The following is a 21,765-nucleotide window of genomic DNA, read 5'->3' on the forward strand; positions in this document are numbered from 1 at the left end:
GCATCCTCCAGTCTCAAATTCTGCCAGATTTGGGCCAACGCCAAGTATTTCCTGGGTACCAAGACTTGTCAGGGAATTGGGAAGTGCCCATGGTCACCTGACACCAGTAATATTAAAAACAGAGATTTGGGGTGGGGCCTGTGCTCCTTCAAACTAAGAGAGCTCTAGTCTCAGGCGTAGAGCTAAGGAGCAGGAGAGGGAGAGCAGAATGCAGCCCTGGCCCCTCACATTTCTTGTCTGTCTCTTTCTCAGCTTTCTCCTGCCAGGTAAGATCGGGGAAGGGGGAAGGGAGAAGGGGAATGCCCTTGGAGGAACACTTGGCCCCCTCTCTCAGTCTCCAACCACTGGAGGTTGTCAAATATGGCTCCAACTCTGAAGACCTTGATTTTTCTATAATGAGATTCCCATAATGCCTAAAGTTAATTTTCTCCCTTCTGCTGTGCATCTGCTAACTTCAGTTCTTAACTCCTGACCAAGAAGCAGCCTATTCACAAGTCTCTCCCATGTAGTCACTTTCCCATATCCTTATATATGCACTTGTCTTCCTGATTAGCAGATAATCTTGAGACTGGGGGTTGTTTTAGTCTTTGAATGTGTATTCCCAGCACCAAGCAAAGTACCTGGCATACAGTAGGTACTTAATAAATGCTTGTTGATTGATTGATTGATCTTTTGCTGTATTATGCCACATTTCTCGTTTTCACCCTCAGACGTGATATTAATTCATTCAAGGATTATTTTAAAATTTAAATTTAATAAAAATTTATTTATATATTATATATGTATTTAATAAAAATTAAAATTTAAAATTTTAAAATGCAAAAGGACTTACCGTATGAAAGGCAATGCAAATGCTTTTGAAAACTGAAGGAATAGCCTGTGCTTCTATCCCCACGGTAGTCAGATGCCCAATGACCTCAGCATTCCATGTCGCTTAGAATCATCAGATCATAGAATCATGGGTCTTGGAGGCCCTCTAGTACAGACCGCTTTACAGAAAGATAAACTGAGTCACAGAGAAGGTGAAATGGCTTTCTTCCAGCTCTAAATCTGTGCTCTCATAATCAAAAGAGCAGGAAAGGTATCAGAATGGCAAATGCTTTGTATGAAACAATGATTTGAACAAACAATGATATGCAAAGTCCTAGGGATGGATTGAAGTAGAAGCTAAATAGTCCCTGCCCAAAGGGCATCCCATACTGCCTCTGTTGTATTGTTACATGGCCTCAGCAAAATGGAGAGGGGGAAGAGTAGACCAGAGGAGATTTGGGGGAGTGGATGGGCAAGGTAGTCATTAATTCTCTCTATCTGACCCAAGGACCAGCATAGCCAACAATGGTCACTCATTGGAACTGGAAATGAATAAAGCAGCCATGTCATCCAAGTATTTTATCATATTATGTTTGTTCTCCTTCTCACGCCCTATCTTATATCCAAAGTGTTTGTTGAATTACCTTCAGGGTTTGTTGAATCAACCTGCTGATGCTGTAGAGTTGTATATAGCTACATGGCATTCAAATTCTTAAAAACAAATAGAGAAATCACAGTGCCCTGGTTTGTGTCTGACTTGGCTGGTTAATTTGGTTCCAATATGAGTGTATTTTTAAAGGTGGATTTCTCTCCCCATTTTCCAACAAAATTTATTGTAATATATAAATATAGTATTCTGCAATTTTAATAAAAGATAAATTAATTTTTAAAAAATTCTCTATCCAGGGGAAGGAACAGGGGCAGCTATTCTACTACTCCAAACAAGAAGGTTCTGGGAGCTGACTAAGGAGGGCAAGAATGGTGGGGGAAGTTTGGGAAGAATATGGGAGAAGGTAGAATTAAAGAGGCAGCTGGCACTTTCCATTTGGGGTCTTTGGACCAGAAATCAATAAAGAAGTTGTTCCTGGCCCCACGACTGAGTTTGCATGTAGATTTGGGCAAGTTTTGCATGGGGGCAGAAACCCAGGGGAACTGAGAATTGAACACTGACTAATTGAGCTTACCACATCAGTCATTTCCCTAGCAATCACATTCCTTATTTCCTGCCCCAGGAAGGAAGGGCCCCAGGACATGGACTCTTTCTGGTTATTTAGATTTAAGGAAGAGGAAGGAGGATTTTTTCATTCTTTCCCAGTATTCCTTGGGTGAGCTCCACCATGACCTGTTCTCTCACACCTCTAGCACGTACAGAATATGAAACCTCTATTGTTCATCTCATTTTCCTTCTCCTGAACAGGCAAGGGGAATCACTTCACTATCAATTGTTCAGGATTTGATCACCAAGGGGTGGACCCCACTGTCTTTGCATCTGTGATTGTGAGAAAGGACTTTCGTCCAGTTCTCAACTACAGCGTCCCTATGCAGGTCAACATCTCCTTTACTATCTCCTCCATCTTGGATGTGGTGAGTGACTAGCCCTGCTTGGGCTCCCTAACCTATGGAAACCCTTACCTCTCCACTTGCCCTCTCCCCGAGCACCATAAAGACCATAAGGGACATGTCTTAGAATGTTCTTGATGCCTTCAAAGAACTGAGTTGGTGCCTGGAGAGTCCTTGGTCAACGCCATGTTCCAGAGGGCTTTCCTTCTAGCCCCTCCTGAGTCTTGACTCCTCTACCAGTAAGTAAGCCATTGGCTGTCACCCTAGCCACATCTCCCCTCAACTAGAAGCATTCGTCGCCAGCTGGCTTCTGTCCCCGTTCTATCATATGTTCTGGCCCCAGCATTCTCTGAGGGTACCGGGGGGAAGCGCAGAGAATAAGATGGGGTCGTTCCCAAGCCGTGGGCCTAGAACAGAAATTTCTTTTAACAGGATGAGCAGCTGCAGCTTCTGACGTCCTTCCTGTGGTTGGATATGGTACGGCCAACTCAACCTCATTCTGCCTTCCTTGAGACGTTCCATTTCCTCCGTTCCTGCTTCCCAGATGACTTCCCGGGAAGTTCCTGGGAGCGGGTCCAGCTTTGGAGGCAGAAATGCTCCCTGAGTAGCCAGTCAGCTTGAAGACAGAAACGGGACCCCAGAGGGAAGAAGGGCAGCTCACACAGGGAAAGGGATTCTGGGGGAGGAAGTCAAAAAGTAGCTATAGAAGCGAACATCCAAGCCCATCCTCAAGCTCTCTCTGGGGAAGAGGCCAGTGCGGGACAAGGCAGGACAAATGCGACCTTCTGAGACAGAAAGAGGGGGAAGAAGGGATGTGAGAAGATGGAGAAATCAGCTAAACGGGAATAAAAAGTGAGAGGAGAGGCAATAACTAGTGTGGCTCCGAGCTCACGCTGCCTCTGCTTCTCTAGGTCTGGGACAATGCCTTCATCAGCTGGAACCCAGAGGAGTGTGGGGGCCTTCGGAAAATCTCTATAACAGCTCAGAACCTGTGGCTCCCAGACATCTTCATCATAGAGTCGTGCGTATGGGGCCCAGGGGAACCTTGAAGGTCCCCAGCAAAGGAGAGGAGGGCGTTTCAGCAGGGCAGCCTTTGGGACAAGGAGAGACACTAGAGAAAGAGGCAGAAGCTTGACTCAGGGCTTCCACAGGAGGAGGGGAAGGATGCACTGTAGAGAAGGGCACGCGGGCTGAGCATGAAGGGGAAAGATAGGGAGCCCAGCAGCAGGATGACTTGGATAAGAGGGAAGGCCGAGATAAGTGGCAGGAAAAACCCGCAGCTCCTTCCTCCGCTAACTTCTTCCTTGCAGTGTAGATGTGGATCAGACTCCAACAGGTCTCACTGCATATGTGAGTAATGAAGGTCGCGTCAAGTATAAGAAACCAATGAAGGTGACCAGCATCTGCAACCTGGACATCTTCCGCTTCCCCTTTGACAAGCAGAACTGCACTCTGACCTTTAGCTCCTTTCTTTTCACGGGTGAGTAGGAGAGGGGTATGTGTGTATGGAAGAGAGTGAGAGAGAGAGACAGAGAGACAGAGACAGAAAGAGAGAGGCAGAGATAGAAAAAGAGAGAGACAGAAACAGAAAGGGAGACAGAGACAGACAGAGACAGACAGACAGAGACAGAGAGAGAGAGAGAGACAGAGACAGAGAAAGAGAGAGACAGAGACAGACAGAGACAAAGACAGAGACAATTTCTTCAGAATCTTTGTAATTGATCTTGTAATATAAAAACAAAATCAAACAAACAAAAAAAAGTCACTAAAAAGAACACAGATATCACATTCACTAGACAACTTGACTTCTGGTGGGAAACAAGATGAGACGAGGGAACTCTCCCCGGCCACTGCTGTGTGTGGCGCTAAGACTGGCATTATTACTATGAAGTAGATGCCTCTAGTATTCTAGGGTTAGCACATGTGTCAACTCCACAACCACAACTGGTAACTCTCAATTCTTTTTTCAGTTGTTTGACTAGCAGGAAAAATCCAAATTGGTCCAAAGAAATGTCTCATAAACCTTAGCAGAGACTCTAAATAAAACTTCTTGTAAAAGCAAATGTTCAAAATCCACAGATCTTGGGATGTGATTGTATTCATTGTGTATAAATGCTGTATGAGAATGTAACCAACTCATGGTCAAGAATTGTATTATTTTTTATCTTTGTATTCCTTGTATCAACCAGAGTTTCTGACACATAGTAGATGCCAAATTCTCATTGATTGACTGATGGATTCTCCCTTACAGTGGATGATATGCTGTTGGGCATGGAAAAAGAACTGTGGGAGATTGTAGACACATCGCACAATCTTATCAAGACCCAAGGGGAGTGGGAACTCCTGGGAATCAGCAAAGCGACCCCAAAGCTGGCAGTGGGGTCCAACCTTTATGACCAGATCATGTTTCACGTGAGCCTATAGTTTCCCATTCCCATTCGACCCACTCACCCAACACCACCTTTATCTGAAATCTTTATCAAAAAAAGTTTCATACATTGTAAATTAAGGTGCCTGTATTTCTATTTGGTCTTGATTGTCAGAGAACCCAGTGATTCTCAAATTATCTTTCTTTGACCTGTTTTCCAGGTCAATTTTTTTTGTTTGTTTTGTTTTTGTTTTAGTAGAAATCTTACATTTTCTTCTTATTTTTAAGCTATTGTCTTTGTCTTGTTTTCTCATGGAAACACTGAGCTCTCTTTGCTTCATTCTTTTTTAAAAGGCATTCACTACTTGGGAAGTTTTCTACTTCTGTTCTAAACTACTCTATATTCAACTTTTTTTACTCTTAAACTTATTTCCTTTAAGATTTCATTTTGTATTACTTATTCATTTCCTTTATTTTAAACAGTATTTTATTTTTTTTAAATACATGCAAAGATAGTTTTCAACATTCACCTTTGCAAAAGCTAATATTCCAAATTTTTCCCTCTCTCCACCCTCTCCCCCAGATAGTAAGCAATCCAATATAGGTTAAAGATGTGCAATCTTTCTAAACATATTTCCATATTCATTATGCTGCACAAGAAAAATCTGATCAAAAGGAGAAAAAAATGAGAGAAAAAGAAAACAAGCAAACAAACAACAATAACAACAAGGTGAAAATACTATGCTTTGATCCACATTCAATCTCCCTAGTTCTCTCTCTGGAGTGGTTGGCTTTTTCCATCACAAGTCTGTTGGAATTGCCTTGAATCACCCCATTATTAAGTAGAACCAAATCCATCACAGTTGATCATCACATGATTTTGTTACTATGTATAAATAGTAACATTACAAATATAATAAATATAACTTGTATAAAGTTCTCCTGGTTCTGCTCATTTCTCTCAGCATCAGTTCATGTAAGTCTCTCCAGGTTTCTCTGAAATCAGCCTGCTGATCACTTCTTATACAACAATAATATTCCATTACATTCATCTACCATAACTTATTCAGTCATTCCCCAATTGATAAACATCTACTCATTTTCCAGTTCCTTGTTACTATAAAAAGGGCATTTCTGTAGGTCCTTTTCCCTTCTTTATGATTTCCTTGGGGTACAGACCCCAGTAATGACACTGCTGGGTCAAAGGATGTGCACAGTTTGATAGCCCTTTGGGCATAGATCCAAATTGTCTCCAGAACATTGCTCATTTCACAATTCCACCAATAATACATGAGTGTGTCTCACTTTTCTCACATCCCCTCCAACATTTTTCACTATTTTTTGCCGTCCTCTTAACTGGCTTCGTGTAATCATGACATCCTATGTTGTCCCTTATAGTCAAGCCGATATTTTCTCTGAGGCTCCTCTGTTTGCAGTTGCAGATAATGCTTTTCTTCTGAGCTTACCTTTCCTTCTCTTAAGCTACAGCATTGCTTCAGTGTATTTAGCGTTTTCTTTTATTTATCTGTATTTCCAGCTTTTGTTCTTAGGCTAGGATTTTGTGCTCAGCTCAGTCCTCGTATTATCCTCTTCTTGCCCAACATTGTTCAGGAATTGTTTGGTCCTCTGGGCTCCATTTCTTGAATAGCACCCGCTCTCCCAGCCTGTATTAACACCAAGAAATCCAATTAGTCTAGTCTCCTGCTGTGGCTCCCAGTGCTCAAAGAAGTGCATAGTCAATCTTGTCTCCCTGTGTGGGGACTGCCTCTGCCCTTGCTCCTAGCACCCTGGCAGGTGAAGGCTGGGATCCTGTTTCAGACCACCTAATAACTGCAGCTAATACTGACTTGTAATCCCCTTCAGGTCCACATGTAGGAGTCTGTGCTAGTTGCTCTTGTATAGCTCCTTGCCCAGATTCTGACTGGTTTCCATCACCACCACGGTTTTGTGCGATTCTGGGCTGGATGGGAGAATTAGCTGTTTTCTCTTCCATTTTATTTTGCCACCAATCTATTTAGGGTCCCTTTGGGATGTTATCTGGGGTTTGTATAAGAGAACTGGTTCCTCTATGAATATTTAGGTTGACATTTTAACCAGAAATCTTTCTGCTGGAAAGCTCCTCTGTCCGGGGTCCCTAAATTGTAACCTTTTTCTGAGAGTATCACATGGTCCATGACGTCTGGGAGCTATATATGTATACTTTGTGTTCAGTTAAATCTGGAGCAATATTCCCATTAGGATCTGGACAAAAAGGCTACTATATTCTCTAATCAATCCTACTCTTCCAATCTAGCTCAACTTCTTTATAATACCCCATTTCCTCCTTCTCCTTTGCCTCCAGGTGGCTATTAAACGCCGACCTGGCCTCTATGTAATAAACCTGCTGTTGCCCAGTGGATTTCTGATAGCCATCGATGCTCTGAGCTTCCTTCTGCCAGCTGAAAGTGGGAACCGGGCCCCATTCAAGATGACCCTTCTGCTGGGATACACTGTCTTCCTACTCATGATGAATGACTTGCTTCCTGCCAGTGGCATCCCACTGATAAGTATGGTTCTTTCCACTGCTGAGAGAGAGAGGAGAGCAAGAGAGAGGGAGAGAGAGAGGGAGAGGGAGAGGGAGAGGGAGAGGGAGAGGGAGAGGGAGAGGGAGAGGGAGAGAGGGAGAGGGAGAGGGGAGAGGGAGAGGGAGAGAGGGAGAGGGGAAGAGGGGGAGAGAGAGAGAGATGGGAGAATAGACAAGGGGTGCACTGGATTTCACTACCTAAAAGGGAGAAGGGATTGTGAGGAGAGAGCTCCGTCCTAGCCAAGTAGGAAAGCTGGGGAAAGATGACAAAGGGGAAACTGGAGTCCCTCTTGTCCCGTCTCAGCGCGGCGCTCTGTGCTCCTCAGGCATATACTTTGCTGTGTGTCTGACCCTGATGGTAACCAGTCTGCTGGAGTCCGTCCTCCTCACCTATCTCCTGCACACGGTCACCACCCAGCCCCCTCCCATGCCCGACTGGCTCTACTCCCTCGTGCTGAGATGTGTCCGAGCCACAGAATGCTGCCCCAAGAGGTCGCAGACAGAGAACGGGGGCCCCGCCCCCAGCGCCGCCCGCCCGCCAGGTAAGCGGCCCCCTGGGCCCCCCGGCCCACGTTCTGAGCCCGCGCTTGGCTCTTTCCGAGGTGGTGTCTCCTCCCTATTCTTGCTACAGGTCTAAGGGGCCCGGGGGCGGAGGCAGGCCCAGGGAAGGCGGAGCCGAATGGTGACCCACAAGCCACGTGGGCAGAGCCTCAGAGGCCCAGGCCCCCGGACGTGTGGGTGAAGTTCAGCCTCGCTCTGGACACGCTGCTCTTTTGGCTTTATCTGTCCTTCATGGCCTCCTCCTTAATCACCGTCATTGTCCTCTGGAGAACCTAGAAAGGGGCTTCTCCCGCCCCCGGCGTCTTCCAACGGCAGCCAGCGGGCCCACCCCTAACAACCTCCCAAGCCCCTGCCTCCCCCCCGCCGGCTCCTATCGGAGGAAGACTTCTGCCCTCTCCCCGCGAGGCTGCCGGGCCCCCCCCTTCCCCCCGCCCCCCCGCCGCCCAGCCCCCCGCCGGCTCCTATCGGAGGAAGACTTCTGCCCTCTCCCCGCGAGGCTGCCGGGCCCCCCCAGCCCCCCCCCGCCCAGCCCCCCGCTGGCTCCTATCAGAGGAAGACTTCTGCCCTCTCCCCGCGAGGCTGCCGGGCCCCCTCCCCCCCGCCGCCCAGCCCCCCGCCGGCTCCTATCGGAGGAAGACTTCTGCCCTCTCCCCGCGAGGCTGCCGGGCCCCCCCCTACCCCCCACCCCCGCCGCCCAGCCCCCCGCCGGCTCCTATCGGAGGAAAACCTCTGCCCTCTCCCCGCGAGGCTGCCGGCCCCCCCCCCAGTCCCCCCCCCCCCAGCTCTCCTGTCTGCGGCCCAGGCCTCCCGCCCACTGGGACAACCTCCCAGCCCCCCTAAGCTTTTGAAATGAGTCGCTTTGCAGCGCGGCCCAACCCGGTCATCGCACAAATGGCACGAGCAGAAGCCGGGACGGCCTTTCTCCCGGGCCACAGAACTGTCCCGACAAAGCCTTCTGGGGCCGCGAGAACTCGCGTCAGTGCAACGCCCGCCCCTCGGCCCAGAGAGGGCGTGGCCTTGGGGTGCCCCGGAAACACAGACGGTCTCGGAGACATTGGTTCGGTTTGACTATGCAGATGTGTTGCAGAAACAGGTGTTTAGGGCCGCTAGGGGGCGCAGTGGAGCGAGCACCGGCCCTGAAGTCAGGAGGACCCGAGTTCTAATCTGCCCTCAGACACTTCACACTTCCTGTCTGTGTGAGTCACTTAACCCCAATTGCCTCAGTAGAAAAAAGAATTAGGTTGTTTATTTATTATTATTTATTTTTTGCTGAGGCAATTGGGGTCAAGTGACTCCTGACTCCAGGGCCGGTGCCCTCTCCATGCGCCCCCAGCTGCCCGGCTCTTTTCTTTTTCAAGGGGATTGGGATAAAAAGGAGAGAAAACAGACTTATGTTCATTTTTTAAACAAGGGGAGAGTGCCACAGATGTGGGATGTTGCATGTATTTTTTTCTTTTATAATAACCCGCCAGGGTAATTTTTTACATTATCCCTCGCAGTCACTTCTGTTCCGACTTTTCCCCTCCCTCCCTCCACCCCCTCCCCCAGATGGCAAGCAGTCCTTTACATGTTAGATAGGTTTGCATATATTTTCAGATGAGATCAAGCTCTTATTAGTCTTACTGAACTTTTTGTCTGTTAGAAGAGATCTCTCACGCAGCAGGAACACTAGGTTTGCAATGTGAAAGCTAGACAGCAATAAAACTTGGAAAACGAGAATTCTGCCTGCACGTGGCGCGCAGTTGGGATCTAGGGGTGTGGTGCGCTTTTTTAGGGGTTCCAAAATAGCCATTTTCCGGGACTCTCTGAAGGGGAAGGTACGTAACTTACTCTCGGCTGATGTGGATTCCTCCAACCAGTGCTAGTCGCACACAGAATCATCTCGGAATTGAAGACATTTATCTAAGCAAACGCTAAAGAGAAATCGGGGAAGTTTTGAGATTGGCGGAAAGAACAGAATACACGAGTCAGTAAACTCTCCAACTTAAAGCAAGATCAGATCTCAGCTTGATCGAGGAGACAGCAATCTCCCCCGGGAAGTCGGCTTGGAGAAGTCTCCAGGAGCTCATCCGGGGGGTACGAGAGTGGGGCGATCTCCTCCTACTGTAATGGGGAGAAACTGAGGCAAGGTGGAGATCAGAGAGTGTTTAATATTTTATTTGAAAGGGAGAGATTTACTGGGACCAAAGGGATCCGTGGTTTGGTCCCAGGGCTGAAGGAGATTAATTCAATCTCCAAAATTCCAGCAGCGAATGTCGGATACATGATTCTTTTATAGGGTAACAAGAACGGTGACATGATGGGGGAGGCACCTGGGATGGGGATGCCATCATGGAGGCAGGCACCTAGGATGGGAGGTACTGGAGAGACTCCTGATGTTCTAATGATGTCTAAGATGTCTAATGATTAAGAGGGACCGGTTATAGCCTGAGGCAGAGTAACTGAGGTAGGACAATTGGGGAAACTGGGTCAGGACATTAAAAGGGAACTGTGGCGCACCACCACTAGAAGGCTCCAGACCCCCTCAAGCTATTCTGAAGTTCCAGTCTTGTCTCTCACTCCACATTACTCTTAAACTCACCTTGTTTCACTTTTCCTCTGGTTTTTCTTCACTGATGCAGCTCAAAGAGCTTTCCATTAATTAAAAGTCCCATCTCCACATTTATGGAGTGCAGCATGAGAAGGTTCTCCTTCTGGGAACCTCCTAGGGATTTGTGCGTACATATACGTACATACATGCACACACATTTTATATAACACACAAATGTATGTCTCTATACATGTATAAACATGAATGTGCATGTTTATCTATCTTATCTATCTCCCAAGCCCCAGACAGGGGAGTGTGCGATATACACACATACATGCACACAATTTAAATAACACACAAATTTATGTCTCTCTATATGTGTACATACATGAACGTGCATGTGTGTAAACATCACATGTGTGTGAACATCTATGTAAACTTATCTATCTCCCAAGCTCCAGACAGGGGCATGTTGTATGTGAGATATTTCACAATGTCGATCTGCGACCCCAACTTTTTGGGGTCTCCTCGTGAACCTCAACATATGTAAGTTCATATTCCTGCATGTGTATGTATGTGATGGGAAATGGGGCTGACTCTTTCCTTGAGCAAGCCCCCTGAAGCCAAGAGCACACATTAGGTATAATGGTGAATGAGCCCCATCCTTATAAACACACAGTGTTTGGCGAATGTGGACTTTGAAGCACATGCAGTCATTCTGTAACTGGTTATCTGGGTGACTTTAGTCAAGTCAGGTGACCTCCCCTGGCCGGAGACTGGAAGGTTAAGTCTTTGAGGATCCCGCAGACATACATCCGTCTTCAGGGTCTAGTGGGTTGTGAGGCTTCCTCAAAGAGTTTGTATTTAATGGGACTTTGCTCTCCCCAGTCAGGAACAAGAGCTCCGTCTCAAGCTGGAGACCTGCCTTGTTCATCCTTCATTCTCAGAGGCCCAATGACATCACCATGGTGATGTCTTGATTTGTGCATGAATTAGATTTAAGTCAGGCAGAGTTGTGTCTTCCATATATGTGAGGAACATAATGGATAGTGTTTCAAGCGATCTCAGGAGGCTTCCAATCTAATTCCTTCTTTTTGCTGAAAGTGAGGCCAGGGAAAGTCAACTGACTTGACTAAAGTCATACGGATCATCAGCATCAGAGGAAGGACTTGAACTCAGGTCTTCTAACCCTAGAATCATGAGAGCCAGATGGTTCCCCACACATTTATGTAATGCTTTAAGTTTTATGAAGTACTCTACATGCATTATCCCACTGGACGCTCACAAACATCCTCTGAAAAAAGCCTTGCTGGAGTTCCTGGTTTATTATTATTTATATATATTTATATCATTGAATATTTATTATTTATATTATTGTTCCTGGTTTACAAATGAGGAACCTAAAGCTCAGCAGAGATGAATGACATACTTCCAGACTGGATGATTCTTAAGACTGAAAAGTAATCTCTGAGGCCATCTATTCCAACTCATAACCGGCCCAGAATCCTCTCTACCACATTCCCAACCAGTGGTCATCCAGCCTCTGCCCGAAAGCCTTCCCTGAAAGCCACTTCTGAGGGAAGCCCATTTCATTTGGGGACAACTCTCTTTGTTAGAAGTTTCTCCTGACATCACATCTGAGTATATTTCATCCTCTTGCTCTTTGTTCTACTCATTGGTATTAAATAGCAGAAATCGAATCCCTCTGCATATGGCAGCTCTTCAATGTGAGAAATTATTGTTAATAATCAATGATTCAGAGCTATTCAGCTTTCCCCTTTTTTCTTTTATCCTCATTTTAAGACCTCAGTTTCTGAAGGTTGAGCTAACCTAATTCTATTCAAACCCCACCCAGGATTGGGTGGGGATAAATTCTTTGAATAGATTACCCAAAGCTGAATTTAATCAAAGTTCAGGTCCAGCTCCTCATTGCATTCTTTCATGAATTATTAGCCAATTAGAATTGATTGTTACCCTTGGAAAGACCCCTTTTCCAATGGGGTCTTCCAGTGATCGGCATGGTTCATGGTTTTTATGCCCTCTTCCAATGGGCATATAAGCCATGAGTCACAGCACTATGATTATCTATTCTAAGAGAGAGAAAGCCAACTTATTAAAATGTAGCATTATTAGTAGGATGATTAAATTATCCAGAAATTATGCTTCTCGAATCTTTTTAAAAGTCACACAACTATCTCGTCCTTCAACCAATCCTTGTAGGATTGATCTTCAGCCTTCTTTTTATCCTGTACATCTTGTTTTGGACACACTCCAGCTTTGTCCATGTCTTTCCTAAATTGTAGTACCCTTAAATAAATACATTACTTTAGATGTAATGCTTCCTGAGCCTTGAGAAATAGCCATCTTGCTTATTCTGAACTCTGTCCCTCGTTAATGCAGCCCAAAATACCATTTGCTACATGGGCATTCTGGTTGGTCGGTGACCTTCATTCTCAAAGAAGCCCGAAATGACATCACTAGATTAGAGTCGAGTTACTACGATGTGTCCGACGGAGGCTGATCGGACTCAGATGAGCTCCTCAGAATTCTCTACCACAGGTCAGGCACAAATAGTTCATATGAACATTTGAGATGGATTCTCTAACTTTGCATCTCGTGTTTCTTTTGAACTACGTCCATTCTGCCTTGCTCATCGAGCACAGCACCTTCTCTGATGAGGGCACGCCATGCTGGGTGGTCCTGTGCCAGTGTCTTCTATGTCATGCAATCAGTTCTAAAGTTCTTAAGAGAGACCTGAGAATGGTATTTCTTTTTCTGATCACCTTGCGAGGACTTGCCTGTGTAAGTTCTCCATAAATAGTCTTTTTGGCAAGCATATATTTGGATACTGCTCACTCAGAGAGAAAGGCAAGTCCACTGAAACCTATAAATCATTTTTGCTAAAACTATGCTTAGCCATATCATCTTCATCCTGTTCTTATGGATTTAATATTCAGAATCCATTTATAGACATTAAATTTTTAGCTGTTCAATTGGACTCATTATTATAATCTGCGAAGATCTTTTTGAATCTAGACTCTGTCGACTACCATATTAACTATTCCTCTCAGCCTCTTATCTTCAAATTGGACAAGCATATTTTCATCTAAACCATTGATAAAAATGTTAAGTAGAATGAGACTAGGGACAAGTTCCTGGAACATTATACTAGAAAACTCCCTCCAACTTGCCATTGAACCATTCATCACTCAACATCTGGCTGAGGGACAGTACCAAAATAATAAAAGAGATGATATCAGAAGATGAGCTCCTCAAATCAGAAGAAGAACTCCATTATGCTACTGGAAAAGAACAGAGGACAACCACAAGTAGCCCCAATATTAATGAAGTGGCTGGGCCAAATCCAAAAGGAAGCTCAGCTGCAGATGTCTGGGGATGAAAAGAAAGTCTAACACTGTAAAGATCAACATCATATAGAACTAGAAAACATTATGAAATGCAAAATGGAAAACTTTGATTATATTCAATTAAAAAGATTTTACACACACACAAAAAAAACCCAACACAAAATTAAAAGAGAAGTACAAAACTGGGAAAAAATGTTTTACAGCCAATGTTTCTTTTTTTAATAATAGCTTTTTTATTTTCAAAATATATGCAAAAATTTCAACATTCACCCTTACAAAACCTTGTGTTCCAAATTTTTTCCTTCCCTCCCCCGCCTTAGACAGCAAGTAATCCAATATATGTTAAACATATGCAATTCTTCTGTACATATTTCCATATGTATTAGTTTTCCAACGGTCAATATTGAAAAATTACCCATGCATATGTTTTGTCAATAAAAAGCTAAAATAAAAAAAAAGAATACAAGTCATTCTCCAATTAATAAATGGTCAAACAATAAATGGACAGATAATTTTCAGATGATGAAATTAAAGCCATCTATAGTTATAAAAAAAATGCTCTAAATCACTATTGATTAGAGAAATGTAAATTAAAACAACTCTGAGGCACCACTTCACACCTCTTAGATTGGCTGAGACGAGGGAAAAAGATAATGGATGAGGATGTGGGAAAACTGGGACATTAATACATTGTTGGTGAAGTTGTGAAATGATCCAACTATTCTGGAGAGTGATTTGGAACTATGCCCAAAGGGCTATCAATCTGTGCCTCTTTTTTTGACTCAGCAGTGCCATTATTGGGTCTGTATCCCAAGGAAATCATAAAGGAGGGAAAAGGACCCACATGTGCAAAAAATGTTTGTAGTAGTTTTTTGGGGGGTGGCAAAGAATTGGCAAATGAGTAGATGCCCGTCAACTGGGGAATGGCTGAATAAGTTGTGGTATATGAAAGGAAATCGAGAATTATTGGAGAAACTCATGAAAACAATACTTGGAGCTGATTGTGGTTCAGATCATGAACTTCTTGCAAAATTCAGACTTCAACTGAAGAAAGTAGGGGAAATCATCAGACCATATAGGTATAATCTAAATAACAGCCCTTACATATATGAAGTGGAAATGAAAAGGGGTTTAAGGGATTCGATCTGGTAAATAAACCATGAGTCACATGCCTAAAGCACTTGGATGGAGGTTCTTAAAATGATACCAAGACAGCAACCAAAAAACATTCCAAAGAAAAAGAAAAAGAAAACAAAATGGCTACCTGATGAGGCCTTACAAATAGCTGAGGAAAGAACAAAACTTGAAAATAGAGGATAATGAATGCAGAATTCCAGAAAATAGCAAGAAGCAATAAGGTTTTCTTTTTTTTTTTTTTCCTTTTTCAATGGTATTTTATTTTTCCAAAGACATGCAAAGAGTTTTCAACCTTCACAAAACTTTGTATTGTAAATTTTTCTCTCTTTCCTCCCCATTTTTCCCTCCCCAAGACAGCAAGCAATATGATATAGGCTAAACATGTACAATTCTTATAAATATATTTTCATATTTATCATGCTGAGCAAAAAAAGAAAGAAAGAAAGAAAGAAAAATCTGATCAAAAGGAGAAAAATGTGAGAAAGGAAAACCAAAGAAGTAAACAAACAAAAAATAAATAAATAAATAAAAGGTAAAAATACTATGCTTTAATCCACATTCAGACTACAATTCTTTCTCTGAATGTGGATGGCACTTTCTATTATTAGCTTTTTGGAATTGTCTTGAATCACCTTGTTGTTGACAAGAGCCCCGTCCATCACAGGTGATCATCACATAATCTTGTTGTTACTGTGTACAATGTTTTCTTGATTCTATTCACTACACTCAGCATCAGTTTATGTTAAATTTCTTTAGACCTTTCTAAGATCATCCTGCTGATCATTTCTTTTAGAACAATAATATTCCATAACATTCATAGACCAAAACTTATTCAGCCATTTCTCAACGAGGGACATTAGTGTCTCAGTTTTCCCACATTACCTCCAACATCCATTATTATCTTTTTCTGTCATCTTAGCCAATCTAAGAGGTGTGAAGTGGTACCTCAGAGTTGTTTTAATTTGTATTTCTCCAATCAATAGTGATTTAGAGCATTTTTTCATATGACTAGAAATGGCTTTAATTTCTCTTTCTGAAAATTGTTCATGTTCTTTGTTTATCAACTAAGGAATGGCTTGTATTCTTATAAATTTGAGTCAATTCTCTCTAAATTTTAGAAAATGAAGCCTTTATCAGAAACACTAGATATATTTTTTTCTCCCAGTTTCAAATCTTGGCTGCATTGGTTTTGTCTGTACAAAACCTTTTTAATTTAATGTAATCAATGGATAAAGCGCAGGTGTGAGCGTGTTAAAGAAAATCTCTAAGACTGATTCTAACATAAAGAGTAGGATGTAATCTATTTTCTCATTTTCTGATTGGTTGGTCATAAATTCTTTGGGGTCTAACCATGGGCCTTCACTTTGAAGACCCTTGCTCTTGATAACCCTCCAAGACTAAAAGTTGCAGAGAAAGTACCTACTACATTAGCAGATGGAGTTTTATCATGTAGATGTTTCCTTAAACAATAAAATCATAGGTTAGGGACCTACCTCTACTAATCCTATAGAATTAGACAGTTCTAGAATTCTGTAGAATTAGAGAAATCAGATATTATGGGCAATATTGCTCATGTTCAAGATTGGTAGTCTCTGCAACATGCTGTAATGCTGCTTTGAAATCACAGTTTACCCAATCCCCTTCACCACCTGGTAGGCCTCTCTCAACCTTTTCTTCCAGTTCTAAGCTCCATGATTCTATGACGAAGAATGAAAAAAAAAAAAAAAAACCTAGGTCTGGAGCCAGAGGATTTGGGCTCAAAACCCCACTCTGATGCTATCTGTGTGACCCTGAGCAAGTCATTTAATCTCCATAGCTCACAGTTTCCTCAATTGTAAAATGAGTGGTTTGAATTAGATTGCCCTAATTAGCTCTAAACTTCATTATCCTCTTCATCTCAACTCATGGCTGGTTATCTATAGCTTCTTCTAGGTCCACATATGTAACCTTAGGACTTTAGAAAGCCTGAAAGGCCCTTCTGGCCCATGATATGGTAAGAGGGGGAGCTTGGAAGGATGGGACAGGGGGAAATGAATGACCAGAACAATGCTTATACTGGACACTTCAAAGGCATTACACATTGAAACAGTTGGCCAAATGTCTAGGAAAACACAAAGTTTTTTTTAAAAAAAGACATTTTATTGTTTTTTATTATAGCTTTTTATTTTTCCAAATATATGCAAAAATTGTTTTCAACATTCATCTTTGCAAATCCTTGTATTCCAATTTTTCTCCCTTCCTCCCCAGAGAGCAAGCAATCCAATATAGATTAAACATCTGTAATTCTTTTTTTTTTTTTTTTTTTTTGGTTTGAATTTTACTTAAGACAATTACAATAGCCATATGGCTGATGGAAAGTTATTTCACCTCTTACTGTTGAAATTTCTTCATTTTTTTTAAATAAGGAAAATTAAATATGTATCACTTATCTCTTAGATTGGTTCTTTTGACAGTTTTTTTTTTTTTTGGAATAACTTTTTTATTGATAGAACCCATGCCAAGGTAATTTTTTACAGCATTATCCCTTGCATTCACTTCTGTTCCGATTTTTCCCCTCCCTCCCTCCACCCCCTCCCCCAGATGGCAAGCAGTCCTTTACATGTTGAATAGGTTACAGTATATCCTAGATACAATATATGTGTGCAGAACCAAACAGTTTTCTTGTTGCACAGGGAGAATTGGATTCAGAAGGTAGAAATAACCCGGGAAGAAAAACAAAAATGCAAGCAGTTTACATTCATTTCCCAATGTTCTTTCTTTGGGTGTAGCTGCTTCTGTCCACCCTTGATCAATTAAAGCTCTCTTTGTCGAAGAGATCCACTTCCATCAGAATACATCCTCAAACAGTATCGTTGTTGAGATATATAATGATCTCCTGGTTCTGCTCATTTCACTCAGCATCAGTACATGTAAGTCTCTCCAGTCCTCTCTGTATTCATCCTGCTGGTCATTCCTTACAGAACAATAATATTCCATAACATTCATATACCACAATTTACTCAATCATTCTCCAATTGATGGGCATCCATTCATTATCCAGTTTCTAGCCACTACAAACAGGGCTGCCACAAACATTTTGGCACATACAGGTCCCTTTCCTTTGAAGTATAAGCCCAGTAGAAACACTACTGGATCAAAGGGTATATGTGCAATTCTTCTAAACAAATTTCCATATTTATCATGCTATGCAAGAAAAATCAGATCAAAAGGGAAGAAAAATACAAAAAAGAAAGAAAAGAAAAAAGCAAACAAATGTAAGGATCCTTGGTCCCACGTTGGGCACCAAAAGGTAATTTTCTCTTGTTGGGTTTTCTTGGGATCTCTGGGAGCAGCCTTCATTTCAGTTCAGTAATCACCACAAGTACAGCCAGGTGTTAAAGTCCAAATCCTTTATTATCTCTTTCAAAGTCTTGTCTCCTTTCCTGGGGCCGGGTTAGCTTTCTTATAGTCCAGATCCTTTATTCTCTCCTTCCTGGGGCTGGGCAGCTTTCTGGAGAGTCTTTCAGTCTGGCCTTGGTCTTAATGGGGGAAGTGCAGGAGTCCAGGCCAGCCACCAGGAAGATCCAAGATCGAAATGAAATTTTCCCTTTTGTTCTGAGAGCTTAAGCTCCTGCCAGTCCTTTGCCTTCTCTCCGAATATCTCTGAATCTCCCTGGCTGAGGCTTCTAGCCGCCCCACACTGAGTACAGACCAATCATTATATCATTAGGAAACCATTATTTGTTGGAGGATTAAACCAACGCTAAACTAGATTTAACCATGGTCTCCTCAATTCCACTTAGTACCTTGTTTCAAGTTCTGGCCCATAACATCTCCTTGTAGGATTAAATCAATCGTACTGAATCATGCTAAATTAGATAACGATTGTCTCTCAATTCCACTGACTTAGTACCTTGTAAGCATCCTTTGTTTCATGTTCAGAGTTCTGGCCCATAACAAACAAACAACAAAAAGTGAAAACACTCTGCTTTGATCCACATTCAGCCTCCATTGTTCTCTCTGGGGATGCAGAGGGCATTTCCATCACAAGTCTATTGGAATTGTTTTGAATCACCTCATTAATTACATAATTTTGTTGCTAGAAATACAAACTTCTACAATGAAGGGAAGCCCCTTCAAATCAAATCCTTCTCTTTCTCTTACTAATACAGAATGCTGAGCTTCAACCTGAATGGGTCAGGTACACCAGATTTGAACTCTGAAAGACTCCCAGGCCTCGGCCAACTTTTAGACATAGATCTGACCAGAGAGGAGCAGCTGCTATAAGGGATACAGCAATTTAAAGGGTCAATTTAAATTTATTTAAATTTAATTTAAAATTAAAATTAATTCCCATATTAAAATTTAAAATTTAATATGGGAAAGGGCTTATTAGGTTTATTCCATTTAGCCCTTAAGGGGAAAATTAGAAAGCATGGCAAGAAAGAGACTAGTTGAAGCTATCAGAAAACACAATGAGAGCTGTCCAAGAAGGGAGGTTCTCTCTTCTTGGAAATTTGCTAGCAGAGACTGGATGGCTATCTATCAGGACAGTCTTGATAGAGTCTTCATTTTATGGGTCAAATAAGATGGTCCTGAGGTCCCTTTTTATTCTCAAGTTCTATGATTCTGTGATTCTTTGACAGTAGGAGAGGAAAAAATCCTAAACTATTGTTTGCCCAGATTGAGAAACACAGCCAGCATTTCACCCTGGCACAATTTAGTGGTCCCCATAGTGCTGAGCTCCTAGAATCAGGTGGCTGGCTTGGTAGAAGGACATCTCTTAGAATAGGCAGCTAAGTGGCCAGAGGGAAAGAGCCCTGAACTTGAAAGTCAGAAAAAGCTGCATTTGAATCCTGCCCAAGTCACAACGGGTGACCCTGAACACATCAGTTACTCTCTCTCAGCCTCCGCTTCTTTATCTCTAGAAGGGACATAATAATTGCATTTACTTCACAGGGTTGTTGGAAGGATCCAGAGATAATGTCTGTAAAGTGCTTGCCATATACATGCGCCCTCTGTAGATTGTCTCTGTGTCTTGTATGTATCTGGTGGTTTGCATGTGTCTCCATCAGACTGGAAGTCCTTCGAGAGAAACAACCGTTCCCTCCCTTTTTTTATTTCCATCATTTAGCACAGTACCTGGCACATAGTACGAACATAGTGTTTGTTGACTGGTGTTAATTGTTTGATTAAGGAACAGCAAAAATATGAAGCCAGTAACTCCCTCCCCTGGGGAAAAAAAAAAAACAAAAAAACAATCCTCCAGTGACATTAGTGAAAGCTCCACCATAATTAGAGTGGCCCTAGCCTTAGTTAAGAGAGATCTGCTCATCCTCACCCTGAATATTACAGCAGCTTAGGGGAATTCTCTCAAGGGAGAGTAAGACTGGCAAAAAGAGAGACTTGACCAGAAGCGCTTTGTCGGATGGGTAAGACTTTGGGCATGACTTGCGAAAATATTCCTTTCCAGGAAGAAGCAGCCCAACAGTGGCAGTTCAAGTGAGGCCGTAGGGAGCAAGGTTTCAGCAGAAAAGCAGAAGGGGGCAGTAACAGCTCTTCAAGAAGCAGTGAGCAGGACTTGGGAAGTAGAGAAGTGATGGAGCTGAGGACCAAGTTGGGAGGGGAGAAGGGAATTTCCTTCAGAAATGCTGCTACTGACTGGAAAACTGTGGGAAATTGTATCCCTTATAAACTACCTGGGAGGGCTTTTCTTGTTATATATTTGATTATTTGCTATTACCTGTTTTTATCTTTTGCTTTCAGTGAATGTATACCCTGGTTTAGTATGGTTCCATACTGAGGTTCCAGGTCAAACCAGCTCGAGGGAGCTGGTTGTTAAATTTTTAGTGTGAGCACCTACAGCCTGGAAAGCAGCAAACATTAAACTGGGCTTTGACTTATTGTTTTGTTTATTGTCTAGACTTAAGAAAACGATGAAGAAAATGTTAATAGTGAATGCAGATTAAGCCCAAAAGTCAATTACTTTATTTGTGAGGGTAGCTAAGTTTCCCATTTGATCATCGCAATATTGTTGTTCCTGCATATGCTGTTTTCTGGTTTCTGCGCACTTGACTTTGTATCAGCTCATACAAGTTTCCCCAGGTTATTCTGAAAATATTTTGTTTATCATGTCTAATAGTCCAATAGTATTTCCTCACAATCATATACTACAACTTGTTCAGCAATCCCCAATTGATGAGCAGTCCTTCAATCTCCAACTCTTTGCCACCAGAAAAAGAACTGTTAGAAATGTTTTCATACATATGGGCTCTTCTTTAACAAGCCAAATCTTGAAAAAGGCAAAAAAAAAAAAAAATGGGAATGCTGGTACATACAGGATATTCTTAGTAACACGGCATCCTTTAAGATTTTTCAAGCATCGAGCTAAGAGCCAAAATGACAGAGTAAGCAGGAAATCTCCTGAATTTTTCCATATTCATCACCAAACAATTATAAAATAGTACTCCAAAATGAATTTTGGACGATCAGAACCAGCAAAAAGACAGAGTGAAATAATTTTCTAGCACAAGAAACTTGGAGGGTTGACAGGAAAGATCATACAGGACAGAATGTATCCTGGCAAGTCAGCAATAGGCCCTGCTTCAGCAAGTCAGAGGGAGGCCCTAAATCCCAATGCAGAATCAAGCAAGTAGGCAAACACCAACACTAGGACCCTTCATGGGCAAATGCCAGTGTGGGGCCCCTCCCCCCCATACCTTAGTACACCAAGTAAGCTGCCAGATCCCTGTGGCTTCACCACAGCACCAAATATCTCCTACCCCACCCCACTCTCTTCATCACAGCATTAGGCACAATGGGCCCCAGAGCAGCACCAGTACAGCATCAGGCAAACAGCCCCTAGCAACAGAAGTTTAGGACAGTGCCC

General features: G+C 42.7%; 1 protein-coding gene and 1 long non-coding RNA gene across 3 annotated transcripts; one reads left to right on the plus strand and one right to left on the minus strand.

Moving 5' to 3' along the window:
* The first annotated feature begins 208 nt into the window (after window positions 1-208).
* LOC127563383 (5-hydroxytryptamine receptor 3C-like) lies at window positions 209-8,276 on the plus strand. 2 transcript variants are annotated; one of them, XM_051999812.1, is made up of 9 exons: window positions 209-266; window positions 2,228-2,394; window positions 2,803-2,847; window positions 3,282-3,391; window positions 3,681-3,850; window positions 4,622-4,782; window positions 7,080-7,284; window positions 7,628-7,843; window positions 7,933-8,276. In XM_051999812.1, the coding sequence occupies exons 1-9, from the start codon at window positions 209-211 to the stop codon at window positions 8,136-8,138; spliced, it is 1,338 nt and encodes a 445-aa protein (XP_051855772.1). In that variant the 3' UTR covers window positions 8,139-8,276. The 2 variants fall into 2 exon arrangements, 1 of the variants encoding a protein (XP_051855772.1); XR_007953954.1 differs by lacking the exons at window positions 209-266; window positions 2,228-2,394; window positions 2,803-2,847; ... (2 more) ...; window positions 4,622-4,782; window positions 7,933-8,276 and having other exon boundaries at window positions 7,195-7,545; window positions 7,628-7,724.
* Window positions 5,208-7,680, minus strand: LOC127563386 (uncharacterized). Its single transcript, XR_007953956.1, has 2 exons — window positions 7,500-7,680; window positions 5,208-6,402 (listed from the first exon to the last, which is right to left on the minus strand). It is a non-coding gene; the product is annotated as an uncharacterized LOC127563386 (long non-coding RNA).
* Window positions 8,277-21,765: the final 13,489 nt, after the last annotated feature.

Source organism: Antechinus flavipes, chromosome 4 (genome assembly GCF_016432865.1).
Source record: "Antechinus flavipes isolate AdamAnt ecotype Samford, QLD, Australia chromosome 4, AdamAnt_v2, whole genome shotgun sequence".
Classification (NCBI taxonomy): Eukaryota; Metazoa; Chordata; class Mammalia; order Dasyuromorphia; family Dasyuridae; genus Antechinus; species Antechinus flavipes.

Excerpts from the sequence above, each read along its gene's own strand:
- LOC127563383 (XM_051999812.1), top strand. The coding sequence starts at position 209 with ATGCAGCCCTGGCCCCTCACATTTCTTGTCTGTCTCTTTCTCAGCTTT. Across the intron at positions 3,851-4,621 it reads TAGCTCCTTTCTTTTCACGG|TGGATGATATGCTGTTGGGC; the intron begins GTGAGTAGGAGA and ends TCTCCCTTACAG. Across the intron at positions 7,285-7,627 it reads CAGTGGCATCCCACTGATAA|GCATATACTTTGCTGTGTGT; the intron begins GTATGGTTCTTT and ends TGTGCTCCTCAG.